Genomic DNA, 14188 nt, shown 5'->3' with positions numbered 1-14188 from the left:
AAGCATATCAACCTCATTTATTCTATTTCCACACCCATCTCAGCCAAGCTGTTTCTTCAGGTACAGAAATAAGATGGGGAAAGCCACCCAGGTGTTTAACAGTTACATGGAATAGCTTATAATACACTCAGTCTGTCTGCACTGGCTCTTGTCATGAAGCTACCACCAACATCTGGTTCCATAGAAATGTTCCAGTACAAATATCTATGTTTGCAAGTTTGCATTCATTGGGTTTACTGAGGTGTTTTGTTTTGTTTTTAATTGTTGAGGAGTTTCTCCTTTGCTACAAGCACAAACTGACATGCCTTTGACATACAACACCTCTTCAGATCCAAGCATACTTGAAAGTCATCTGATTCTACTGTCTATAATTATCTTTCCCGTGTTGTTCAAAAGCCATGATCCTAAGTTAACATGTGAAAATGAAACTACTGAACAGCCAAATTAAAAGTAGAACTCCTAAATTGGCATTCCTATTAACACAGAGTAAAATGATCGGAACAAAAGCATTAAGCAATGGGAAGAAGGGGGAAGTTATGATACTCTATCAGCATTTATAGTTGCTTGAAGACTCCTGGGACAGTCCCGGAAATCATTGCTTTACAAAAGAGATGACAAGTGGCATTCCATTCATAAGCTTAGGCCCTGGGAACTGATGTCCCCAAAGACCACTGCTGGCAGCCCAACAACTTGCTGCCAATAATTCTAATCTCATTCACAGAAACAGAATCTAGGTGTATGAGCACATATCATTCTCAGTTCTCTCTTTATGGTCTTTATGGACAGTCTTTGCTTCAAGCTTCTAAATGATGGTCTAGTTACAGTTTGAATTTTTTTAAAATTTTTATCCATGTCAAGGAAGTATTAAGGAACTTCGAATTTTCTATCAATTATCAGTAGACAGTAGTTACCCTTCACCTACACTTGTATCCAATGCTCTGATGGCAAAAGTCACAGGAATATTATATTCCCTCCTCCTCCCACCCCACGAAATTCAAACTGTGCGCAACCTCTGGGGGTTAATAACAGCTGCAACTATGGCTCTGTAGCAAAGCATATGCATGTGAAAATGTACAGAAAATGTAAGTGAAATGTTCTCCTTAAGAGTTGGCTCTTGTCCACAGGCTGGTGAACAATAACTTTACATTTTTTAACTTCCCTTTCAGAATTTTGCTAGGGTAGCACATTCAAATATACAGTGTCTTAATAAGCTACTTCTTTAAGCCTTTGGCTGCAGACACTACATGGAACAAAACAGTTCAAAGGCTCCTGATCTCTTCTTCTGGTGCATTATCAGGATAACACCAGTTAATCTGTAATGGGGTTTAAATGTGATATAGATGTCGCTTAGCACAAGAATATTAAGAAGAAATTCAGACCCTTCCCAATTTATAATCCTATTACAACAAACCAAGTGCTTTTGTGGACACTTCAGATATGGGGTTATTTTGAGCTGACAAAAACATTATCAGTAGGAGTTCTTTGTATTTTAAACACATTCAACAGATTATAACACAACTTCTAAAGATAAGATAGTTCAAGTCAACTCAAGCGGACCTCATTCACACAAATTCTGAAGGATCAAGACACAATGATAAGATTCATCTGCATCCCAAAACAAACTAGTGATTAACCTTATCAAACTACTGTATACTGCTTCAGGAAGCAAACATAAATGGACAAACACCTCTAATCAGCTGGCAGTGTCCTCTCCACCAATTTCTTCAAGTATCTTGAATAGGCAGCATTCATATTAGATAGGCAGCAGCTACTTTGCAGTTCCAAGTTTGATCATAATTTACCAAATAAAGCTTAGATTATTTTTTTAGTATGCATCTTTTTAAAATTGGCACGATTTTTAATTAAACCTGCATAATCTCTTATCAATTTGATTCCAAACCTTTTGCAAAACACACATTGTAAAAGTATCAGTGAAACTTTGTTAGGAACTGGGTCAAGACCCCGGCTCAGATCCTATTTGTGCTGCAATACCATGAAAGGCTGTTGGTGTCCATCAGCCTGGTGATTATCCAAAATGAAACAATTCCCACCCACCCCCCTAAAGTCTTGAGGCTCCTGTGGGATGCTTTTTGTCATGGAGAAGCTGTTGCGGGAGGTCACAGGACAGGACTGAAGTTTTTACTTTCCAAAAATTGCTGCTACCAGTACGGCACTATTTATTCTATGCCCACAAACACCACAACAGTAAAAGAGGAAATGTTGCCCCTTTAAAGACAGATTAACCAATGTTCCTGCAAAAGAAAGTTCAAAAAAAACCTGCAATTTGTGGTTGTTTTCATATCCATTTTGATGGCTTATATTCACACACAGCAATTACTGTTAACTTGATATGTAACACAAAACAAAACGAAAAGCTTCCTAACCACTTGGCTTCAATAAATCAGGAAGGCAGTTTGAGACTGATAGCTGTGTGAGGGGGCATCATATATGGCCACTCCAAGATACGACTATTTCTTTGATCAAAAAGCAACTTGGATAATGAAATTGGTATTCCCTTGGAAGAATAATCTTTATGAAGATATAAATACATAAATTTAGAAGGCCACACAGCCATATGTGGAATATCTAAAATTCCTGTATGTACTCAAGAAGAATACAAGCACTTATTTTCACTTTTGTCATTAATATCCTAATGCACGGTTGTAAAATGGTTGCCCATACAACTGCCTGTAGAAAGCGAAGACAATTTCCAGGTAAACAGATAAGCACAACTTAATTAAGTCACTTCTTTTCCTTTCATGCTACAAATAATTAAGACAATATTTATGTGGATAAGCACAACACTCTTCCACCACATCAGTTTTTGACCTCCCTCAGCAGATATGTAAGAGCCTATTCCTTGTCATTGTTTGTTTCATTCTTACTCCTATGGAACTGGTATGGGTGGGGGTGGTTTCCTACTTTTTTATGGTCATTCCAAAGTTTTCAATCATGTTTCATGTTCCAATCCTTAAGATAAAAACTTCTGAATCTGCCTATTTTACCAGCAAAGAAAGTAACTCTCGATTCACTTTTTTTAGCTAATTAAATCATTTTGTGCACATTTTGGCATTAGAATTGCACATAGGCTGGACAAAAAGCTGCAAGTCACTGGGAGAAATCAAAGAATATGAATGTAAAAGTCAACTCCTTCCTTAAAAGGGATTATAAACTGTAGCAAAAAATGGATGAACTCAACCTTTCTGTCTTTCTGGAAGCTACTTCCCCTAGCTCTTTCACAGCAGTTACAGCAAGAACTATACAGATCTTGCTTAAATGCACTAGCATGTTTTAGAATTACTGTATCAGCAATGGAAATACTAAAACCAGCCAGATTCTATTTCAATACTAGCATATTTCTAAATACATGCTAGTAAGAAGTCATGAACCAGAAACTTTTCATAGTGAAAGAACAAAAGAGACTTGAGAGGAAAGTATCAGAAGAGGAACTTGCCCACTCATTTATAGAAAGCCCCTAACAGCAAGAGGGAAAGAAATATTTAATGTAATAAGTGAAGCAATATTTCCCCTGTGTGTGTGTGAGAGAGAAAAGAAATACTGTAGTACTTCTAGTATCTTTCAGGTAAAGACAACAACTCTTGCACCACCTTAAAGACAAACAAGTTCTATCTGGCATAAAACATTCTGGGCTGCAGCTAAGTGCAGTCTGCAAAAGCTTACACCAAGTAAAACGTACTTGTTTTAAGGTGCCACAAGACTTAGATTTTGCTGCAACAGACAAACATGGGCATGTAAGAGGTACACTTTCAGGGAAAGGCTTTTTGAGTAATTCAGATTTCAAGGACATGAAAAACAATTTCCTATAAAACTGGTTCACTCTCAGGGAAGACAAATTGGATATTTATGCAGGTTTGTCTGTGAAACTGATGTATGCTCTGCACTAGTTTAGGATGTATATAAAGGTTTCTCACAGGAATATGTTTAGCCACTGCAGGTGAGCAGAATGTTGGCCAAAATAAGCCTTTGGGCTGATTCTACATTCTTGCATTAAACAGGAGGGAAACAAAGGCCACTCTTTACCAACAATGCCTTTCTACACTCTACATAAGATGACAAAAAGGACACTGTACAAAAAAGAATGGGCATAAACCTGACTTTATGAATGGCTGTACAGAAAAACTTATTTTGAACATTTTCAGTCTACCTTGATGTTCTTTGAATGACTTGGAAGCTACTATATGTGGGGTGTCTCCAAAATTTGAAGTAGAAAGAGGTGAGATAAGGTATATAAGGATGCTGTTATTGTTATGTGCCATCACAATATCTCTGACTTATGGTGACCCTATGAATTAAGTATCTGGAAAATGTCGTCTCCTCTGCCTTTTTCAGCCCTTGTAAACTCAAGGCTCTGGCTTCCCCTCCTATGAAGTCAACCCATCCCATATTTGGTCTTCCTCTTTTCCTGCTGCCTTCAACCCCTCCCAGCATTATTTTATTTTCCAGAGAATCTTGCCTTATCATGATGTGCCCAAAGTAGGACAGTCTCAGTTTCAGCATTTTTGCCTCCAGAGATAGTTCAGGCTTGATTTGATTTAAGACCCACTTGTTTGTCTTTCATGCAGTCCAGAGTATCTACAAAGCTCTCCTTGAGCACATTGCAAAAGAATCAAATTTTCCCCGAACAGCTTTCTTTACTGTACGGCTTTCACACCCATACATGGTGATCGGAAATACAAGAGTATAGATTATCTTAGTCTTGGTCTCCAGTAACACGTCCTTACACTGTTTATCTTTTCTAATTCTTTCATTGCTGCCTTTCCTAGTCTCAGTCTTCTGATTTTTCGACTGCAATCTCCATTTGGATTGATGATTAAAAGTATATAAAATCTCTTAACTATTTCAATTTCTTCATAGACAACATTAAAGCTATGTAGTTCTTCCATAAACATGATTTTTGTCTTGTAAACAGTCAGCTGCAGTTCTGCTTTGGCACTCCCTAAAAGTCATTTTAAGTCATTGCTGTTTTCTACCAGCAAGATGGTGTCATCTGCATATCTTATGTTTCTTCCATCAATTTTCATTCCTCCCTCATCTGAATTTAGTCTGGTTTTCCATATGATGTACTGCATACTGATGTCATAGATCTATTTAAAAGGGCTCAATATCAATTAAGAGTTCTTAAGTCATAATCAAGTGATTATCTAAGAAACCAGAAGGATGATGTGTCCAAAATAGGACAGCCTCAGTTTTATCAAAAATTGTATCAAAATAGCCTGTCCTATTTTGGGCATAGCATGAGATAGCAGTACTCTTTTGGAAAGGGTGAAAGCAGAAAAGGAAGACTAAGTGTGAGATGGATTGACCGTCTAAAGGAAGCCATAGCAGTTGGGAACAGGACATTTTGAAGACCACCCATTCATAGGGTCACCATAAGTTGGAGGTGATTTGATGGCACATAACAACAACAAAGGGACACAATACAAATAAATGAGAACTACAGTAATAAAATAATAATTCTGTCTTATATAATTAAATCAACCCAAGTTCCAAGTGGAATTCCAAAAGAATAAACCAAACACTGTCACAGAACATCATCTCCTAATAGAAATCCAAGGGTTTAACTTCAATCGAGACAAATTCACACAAAAGGACTACCTCCACATGATAAAAAGTACATTATAAAGGCTCAACAACAAACGATTCCAACAAGAAAAAAAATAAGTGGAAGGCTGCAAAAAAGACCAATGTGGCATCACAAAAAAAAATCACTCAGAAAGTACATGAAAAAAAAGGACACATATAGGAAGCAGAAAGAAAGCCAGGCCACAAAGGAAGAGTAAGTACAGACAGGTATGAAAAAATTGCAGGGATGGTTAGGAAGGCAAAGGGTGATAATGAGTTGAGATTATCAAAGGATGCTAATGGGAACAAAAAAGCATTCTCCAGGTACATCTTCTGTTTCCTTTCCATCTTGTAGAATTTTTCTAATTGTGTAAAACTACTTCTTTCTTTCTTTCTTTCTTTCTTTCTGTCTTTATTTATTTATTTATTTATTTATTTATTTATTTATTTATTTATTTATTTATTTAACATATGCTGCCCACACTGCCCAAAGGTCTCTGGGCGGCTTACAACATTTAAAATACAATAAAAAGGCAAAATAAAAGGGCAAAATAATAAAAATGCAATTAAAAATATAAACTCTAAAAACTGCCATGAGACCCACAGCTGATATTATTTCAATTAAAAAGCCTTCTGGAACAGGAAGTTTTTGACCTGGCGCTGAAATGTCATCAGCGTCAGCGCCAGACGAATCTCAATTATGTAATAACATTTATCTGTAGTCTCTCTTTTGGTCAGTGGATGTGAAGGAAAGACATATTTATTTATTTATTTATTTATTTATTTATTTCATTTTACTATTTTATTTTATTTTATTTATATGCTGCCCACTCTACCCAAAGGTCTCTGGGCGGCTTACAACAATTAAAATTCAATTAAATACAATAAAAGATAAAATAATTAAAATACAATTAAAATTGCCATCAGGACCCACAGTTGATGTTATTTCAATTAAAAGCCTTCTGGAACAGGAAGGTTTTGACCTGGCACCGAAATGTCATCAAAGTCAGCGCAAGACAAATTTCAGTCGGGAGGGCATTCCATAGTCTGGGGGCAGCTGCCGAAAAGGCCCTTTGTCTACAAGACGTTCCTCTTACCTCCTTAAGGGACGGCTCTTTCAAAAGGGCCCCCTGGCTAGATCTTAACTGCCGGGTATGCTCATATGGAAGGAGGCTGTCCTTCAAGTATCCAGGGTGCAAGCTGTTTAGGGCTTTATATGTCAAAACAAGCACTTTGAATTGGGCTCGGGCAGCAAGTGGTAGCCAATGTAACTTAAACAGAATCGACTTTATATGTTCCCTAGCGGCCCCACCACTCACCAGCCACTCAGCTCAATTCTGGACCAGCTGCAGCTGCCGGACCATCTTCAAAGGCAGCCCCACACAGAGCACATTGCAGTAATCTAGGCAAGATATTACCAGTGCGTAACTGTCATGAGACTCCGCTCATCCAGGTAGGGCCGTAGCTGATATAAATTCCGCAGCTGAAGGAAGGCGCCTCTGGCCACCGAGTCCACCTGGGCTTCCAGTGTTAGACTGGGGTCCAGGAGCACCCCCAAGCTGCGGACCTTGTCCCTTAGGGGGAGTGTAACCCCATTCCCCAGGGCAGGAAAATGGCCCTCCAAACTGATTGAGTTTCAATTTATTAACCCTCATCCAGTCCAGCACAGAAACCACCTCACCTGAATTGGTGGAAAATGAGAGGTAGAGCTCAGTCTCGTCAGCATATTGCTGACTTCTCAGTCCAAACCTCCTGATGACCTCTCCCAGTGGTTTCATGTAGATGTTAAACAGCATTTATATATTTTATATATATCTGTTTTTGTATTTGTGCTGTAAGCCACCTAGAGTGGTTGTAATTGACCAGATAGGCGGGATATGAATGGAATAGATAGATAGATAGATAGATAGATAGATAGATAGATAGATAGATAGATAGATAGATAGATAGATAGATAGATAGATAGATAGATAGATAGATAGATATCGATCGATCGATCGATCGATCGATCGATCGATCCTTAGCAAAGGACAGAGAAAAGGGTGATCCAGTTACACAGTTGGGATGGAAAAATGGTAACAGATGACAATTAAAGGGCAGAAGTGCTCAATTTTTACTTAAGCTTGGTCTTTTCCCGAAAGACAGACTATGACCCTCCAGGCAAATGTGAAGTACAAGAGAGAATCGCAGCTTACGACTGATAAACAGTAAGTGATTACTTTGAACAAATTCAGATTTCCAGGTCCCAGTCAACTACATCCAAGAATATTGAAGGAACTGGCTGAAGAACTCTCAGAACAGACGTCTATTATTTTCTAAAAATCATGGAGGATGGATAAAGGAGCAGATGACTGGAGAAGGGCTAATGTTGTCCCTAAGCAGGAAACCTGGGAACTACACACCAGACAGCTTGACATCATTCCCAGGGAAAATTATGGAGCAAATTATAAAGCAGTCACTCTGCAAAGCCCTTGAAAACAATGCAGTAATAACGAGAAGCCAACACAGATTGGCAAGAAAAAATAATATCAGATTAATCTTATGTTTCTATTTTGTAACCTCCAAAGGCAGACACCCATCTTTAAGGTGAATTCCTGCATTGAGGAGGGGGTTAGATTTGATGGCCTTATAGGCCCCTTCCAATTCCATTATTCTAGGATACTATAGCTAAAGGAGCAAAATACGAGGGAACAGATGCACAAGTATCACCCAGAGCCCACCACCACCACCATCTACAGAGGCCTCAGGTACTATATTTTCTCCCCAGAAATCAGACTGTCAGTTTACTCTCCGAGGATTTTATTTATATCTCAGTCCAAAGGAGGGAGCAGAGGATGGTCCTAGCTTAAGAGTCTAGCAATTATGGAAGAAAGAGTTAGTGATCCAGCTTTCACAAACCCAGTTATGTTGAGACTACAATTACCATCATCCCAAGCAATACAGCAATGCAGCCTTTCTCTGAATCTCACTGCAAAGCAGAACAATCCCTTTAATATTTGCCTAGAAGCCTATCCTTCTGGATTCAGTGAAACCTGTGCCCAGCCATGCACTCAGTTTCACAGAACTTTACTAGTCTTTTTTACTGCCATAAAAAGATATGCAAAGTGGCAGCTGCTTACATCAGAAAAATATTTGTATTAAACTGAAACAGTTTAAACAATACAACCAAATTTACACCCCCTCCATCTAATCTCACCGTTCCTTGAAATGAGAATAATTTATAAACATTTGGTCTGTTGGGAAAAAAAATCAGAAAATTTGCAGTGGTATTATTATATTTTCTCTGAAGAAAATATGTCTCACATCACTGTATGTCCATCTGTACAATTCCAGAAAAAATCTATTTTAACTAGTTGTATATAACCACCTTACTAGAGACATTGAGAGAAACATAAATGGTAAACCCTAAAGGTAGAAAACAGCACAGATATATAAAATTATATCCCAACACAGTGCATCTTTTCACAAATACTGTAAAAGGAACTTAGTAAAAACGAGACAAATTTATCTGATGAACATTTATGCCACCGACTTAAGGACATTTACTTTCAATATCTCCAAATACTGTAGTATATTAAAGAAAAACAATGTAGCAGAGGTGTCTTAGTTGGGTTTGTATTCATTGTTGCAAGTTGCAACCAAATTTATAAAAAGATTTCTAGTAGAACCACACATAATTCAGTCGTTAAGTATTAATATTCCCCCTCCCACAAGTGTACACACACAACTCAAATCTGATTCAGAAGGAACATTCAAGTTTACACACACCACCTTAAGATTACGATAACTAAACAGTTAAATACTGCGCCATGCATTTAATCGTACCATTAAGACAAAAAAGGTCGCACTGAAACACAGATCGCAACTGCAGCCCAAAACAAAAAACAAAAAAAAAGTCCTGTCAAGGAGATGCAGAAACGGTGCTCTGCCAACAGACCACCTTTTTTTGGATCTGAAACTATCATGACTGGCAAAATCATGTTGAGGACAAGGCTGCAGGAGGAAGAGTGCAAGCTGATCAACGCTGTGTTGACTCATTTGTCCTTCTGTAGGGGAAGCAAGCCCTCCATCTGGGTGGGATGTCTTTTCCTTTAAGGCTACTACTCAACATCCCATTCTTATCCCCCCCCCCCACATACACACACCCCGGTTCAGATGTCCTTACCTGAGCAGGCATCAGCAACTCCCCTTCCTCGGCCTGCCACAACTCCACCACATTGGGGATAGGATCCATGGCTAGGTGGAACAAGAAAAACAAAACAGAAGCCTCATTCCAAGCCCAGTTGGGCAATTTCAAGCTCTCAGGTGCATGTGTGTGTGTGTACGTATGCGCGTGCATGTGGCGAGACAACAAGGGTCGAGGCCTGGATCTTTAACAACACGTTGGGGGACCGGGCGGAGATCCTCCCCTGCAACGATTGGGCCTCTCTGCACAGTGGGCAACGTGCACGCACGAGGCCGGCCGAGCTTTGTTTTGTTTCGTCCTGAGGTTCCCGACAGACGCTTCCATGTTAGCACACGGCTACTGCAGCTGCAGCAACAGCCGCAGCTCACATGGCAAACCTGGCGCACAAAAGGAACGCTTAAAGAGCCCTTGCTTTAAAAAAAGAAAAGGGGGGCAAAGAACGGTAACGCTGCAAAACGGGCCGCTTCCGAACTGGGGGTGGGGGGGGGAGAGGGCTTCCTTCAGCGTTCAAGAGGCCCGAGAGGGCGAGGAAGGGGCGGCATCGTCTCCGCAGCAGCAACCGAGAGCCTGGGCAGCGTGTTGCTCGAGGTGGGAGGAGGGAGGAGAAACAAGGGCAAGCTGGAGACGGAAAGAAAGAGAAAGAGACAAGCCACGGAAGAAAGCCCGCACGCCTGGGGTGGGAACGCGTCGCCCACTCTCCTCGGCCGCCGCCTTCCTCCTTTGCCCCCCCCCCAGAAAGCCTGCAGCCGCCCTTCCGAGCCCACGAATCCGACATGCATTAGAGGGACGCGGGGGGGGAGGAGAAGGGACCAAACCACGAAGCCACCTCAGCTTTGTTTGTTTTTTTAAAGGATAGGAAGGGGAACTCGCCTCAGGCTCTGTCTGAGCAGGGCTGGGAATGGTGAAGCAGCCGAAAGCCTCACAGAGCAACTGCTGCAGCCACGGCACAAAGAACGAGGGCGAGGAAGGAGGACTCGGGCTGCCCTGCAGACTCGGGGCTGGGGAGCGCCCGGGGCGAGATTACCTCAGCCTTCCCCCTTGGGCAAGCTCGCCCGCGCGGAAGACAACACGCATACCCCAAATCCTCCGGACGCCAGCCTGACGAGCCTGGACAGCCCCCTTCTCCCGGGGAGAGCCCGCGCCCGCTAGCTTTCCTCAGTGGTTACCTTGGCCGTGCGCCTCTCCGGGGCGAAAACAAGGCAAGAGGACCTGAAAGACGCCGAACAGGAGGTTCATGGCCGTGGCTGCGCGGCAGTAGCTGCTTTGCGACGGGTAGCGCAGCCCCGCCATGCTGCTGCCTTCCTGTCTTTGCTCACTCAGGCTGGGTGAGCTGGCTGGCGGAGGTACAGCTGTTGCTGTGGAGGTGGGGGCGGCGGCGGTGGCGGTGGCAGCGCCCCCGCCTCCTCCTCCTCCTCCTCCTCCTCCGGCCTCCCTGCACTCCTCCCTCCGCTCTGCGCGGGTGTGCGACAGAGATAGGGAGGAAAGCAACGCGGCGCTGCACAGGGTGGAGCGTTGTCAATGAGAAGGCGGCCTTCCTCGCCTCTTCACCCCCCCCTCCTCCGCCACAACCCCTCCGCTTCGCCCTGCCTGGGCTCCGCCCGAGCGCGCTGGACGCCAGTGGCGGCGATAGCCGCCGCCGCTCCAGGGGCTGCCTTCAAGAGCACATGGGAAGCGGGTGCGCGGCTGAGGCCGAGGCGCAAAGGAACGAACGGGCCAAAAGGCAAGGAGCGGGCCTTCCCTCCTTCGCTCCCGCTCCGTATTTAGACTGTTTTGCAGAACACGAATGTCGGGGGGGGGCATTGCAGGCAGGGGGAGAGGGGCGAGGCTGGCTGGCAGTGCCCATTTCTGCCAGACATTAGTCCCTTTCTCCGGGGGGGGGGGAAAGAGAGGGGTTCTAGGACCCTATTGTCTCATCTCTCGGTGGTTTGTGCATTATATTTTTCTGAAGAGGAGTCGGGCTATCCGTCCCATCAAAACCAAGGGCGAGTCTTTAGGCACCTAAACAACGAATACTGTACGTTTTATCAGTGGTGGGATTCAAATACATTAACAACAGGTTCTATGTCCTAATGATAAATAAATAAATAAATAAATAAATAAATAAATAAATAAATAAATAAATAAATAAATAAATAAATAAATAAATAAATAAATAAATAAATAAATGCCCAGGACAGTGGGATCCGATGAGGGTTTCTTCCACAGTGGTCTCCCAGATGTATGCGCAAACAGTGTATCTGTTTGGGCATACCGCTGCTGTTACCCTCACCATGGGCATGTGCCAAACACACACACACAAACACACACCTCACAGTGGGTGCTTATGACCAAGTTTGACAGAGAACTGACACATCTCTCCTTCCCTTTACTTCCCATTTTTCCCTATAGCTCACCAGCAAAAATTGCTTCCCTCCCCTTTCCTGCTCCTGAAATGACTGATAGCCCTGCTTGTTGTTACCTGGAGGCCGCCTTTATGCACCTGTTGTGGAGTTATTCCCCCCACACACACACACACTTCCTTCTGGCTTGGAAAGTATGGTCTCTTTTCAATCTGTCACCACTCCACCTCAACCCCACCACCTCAATCAGTCCTTCAGTTACTGACTTCTCTGAGGTCTCCTCCTCCTCCATCTTTCCCCTCCACCCCGCACCCACCGCTTCTCCTCACCAGTCGCTTTGAGGGGTGTTGGTGTTGGTGGAGGCGCTGGTGGTGATGATGGCTTCCCTCAGAGCCCTGGCAGGCTCCACCTCCCCCACTCACCCTCAGCGGCCGCTTCCGAGAGAAGAGTTTTAATTCCCCTTATCTATTGATATGTTTATGTGTTTTCCTTTCTTAGACCTGGATATATGGCCTTCAAGAATAGTAAATCTTACTAGTGTTAAAATACTGATAGCTGTCTTCCTCCTTCTAACAGAGTGGGCCATATGTGTGCCATTTATCTCCCGAAATTGTCAGTTTTGGGGCAGGAGGAAAAGTTCTTTGCTATTCTAAATGAGGCTTGGAGGTTTGATTTCTTTGTGGTGTGAGTGACTTTTCTATTGCATACCTTGCTTGCGTGGATCAGTGAGACTGTCACTGGTTCATGCATTGGATATTCTCTCAGATATTTAAAAAAAAACTGTTTCTAGGCAGAGCAACAGTCTTATGTGGTACCTTTAACTTGAAAAAAATAATAGTAAAACGAGGACGGCTGGGTGTTTGACTGAAGCGGTCTCACTCCAAAACGTTTTCCCTCTGTGTCCTGCCCACATGCCTTGTCAATCACCACCCCTCAAGGAGTCATCCTCCCCCCTTTCCCCCCCAGTGATGCCTCTGCTCTTTCCAGGGCTCTATCTCTCTCACCCCCACCCCACCTCAGACAGCTCAGTGTGGCACGGGAAGGGAAGCAGCTAATTGTGCCCCCTTCCCCCCCCCGCTCGTTGCTGGTCACCTGGCCCCTCCTCCTTCATTCATCTCAAGCCAGCAAACGGTTCTAAGAACCAACCGTACATTTAGGAACCGGTTCTATAGAATAGGTGCGAACCTGCTGAATCCCACCTCTGCGTTTTATTTTGTGAAAAGTCGCTCCCGCCTTTTTTTCAGATACTTATTTTAACATCAACCTTCCACCAAGAAGCCCCCAATGGGTTCTCCTCTTCCTTCCCCATCTCGTATGTTCTCACAGCCTTCTTTTCCTAGAGTTGGTGCCTATGTGTAGACCTGATCCGGCCCTGCTTTCTGATCATTGAGCTCATGTAGCTCCCATAGGCGAGGCTGCCTCTCTTGTTCGCCATCCAGATGTTGGGCAAGCCCCAGGAGCCCTAGCTAGTAGGATTAGTGGTGAGGGTCGAGAACAATTGTAACCCAGGTTTTGGATGGCTGCAACTTCTACTTTTCTGGTTGCTAAGACAGCCTTGCAGGATGGGAGAGGGACTGTAGCAAGCAACGTTATGGACTTGGTTTGGTTCCTTGGTTTTGCACGTTCGTGCTGTTGTTATAAGCCATCAGGTTGCTTCTGACTCATAGGGACCCTACGAATGAGTGAGCTCCGAAATGTCCCGCTCACAACTGCCCTGCCCAGCTCCTGAAAACTGTAGCTTCCTTTACAGAGTCAGTCCATCTTGTATTGGGCCCTCCTCTTTTCCTGCTGCCTTCCACCTTTCCCAGCATTACTGTTTTTTCTGGAGAATTCTGCCTTCTCATTATGTGCCCAAAGTAGGACAGCCTCAATTTCAACATTTTTGCCTACAGAGATATAGTAGTTTAGGCTTGATTTACTCTAGAACCCACTTGTTTGTGTTTCTGACAGTCCATAATATCTACAAAGCTGTCTTCCAGCACTATATTTCCAACAAATTAATTTTTTTTTCCTCTCAGCTTTTTTAACTGTCCAGCTTTCACACCTATACTTGGTGTTTGGAAATACAGGATGATCTTGG

At 42.9% G+C, this 14188-nt stretch overlaps 1 protein-coding gene across 8 annotated transcripts in view; it reads right to left on the bottom strand.

The window, feature by feature from the left end:
• Positions 1-11118, bottom strand: part of TMEM131L (transmembrane 131 like) — an 83996-nt gene extending 72878 nt beyond the window's left edge. For 2 of the 8 annotated variants that reach the window (XM_078394786.1, XM_073001536.2), the window contains exons 1-2: positions 10936-11116; positions 9749-9819 (exon numbers count right to left, since the gene is read on the bottom strand). In XM_078394786.1, the coding sequence (XP_078250912.1) occupies positions 9749-9819; positions 10936-11059 (195 nt within the window). In that variant the 5' untranslated portion in view covers positions 11060-11116. Of the gene's footprint in view, positions 1-9748; positions 9820-10935 lie in introns of all 8 variants that reach the window. The other 6 variants (XM_078394788.1, XM_078394787.1, XM_020781365.3 and 3 more) reach the window with 6 other exon arrangements.
• Between the last annotated feature and the right edge of the window lie 3070 nt (positions 11119-14188).

The sequence above is a fragment of the Pogona vitticeps genome, chromosome 5 (assembly GCF_051106095.1).
Source record: "Pogona vitticeps strain Pit_001003342236 chromosome 5, PviZW2.1, whole genome shotgun sequence".
NCBI lineage: Eukaryota > Metazoa > Chordata > Lepidosauria > Squamata > Agamidae > Pogona > Pogona vitticeps.
The sequence above is the reverse complement of the archived record's forward strand: the minus strand, read 5'-3'. Positions and strand labels throughout refer to the sequence as shown.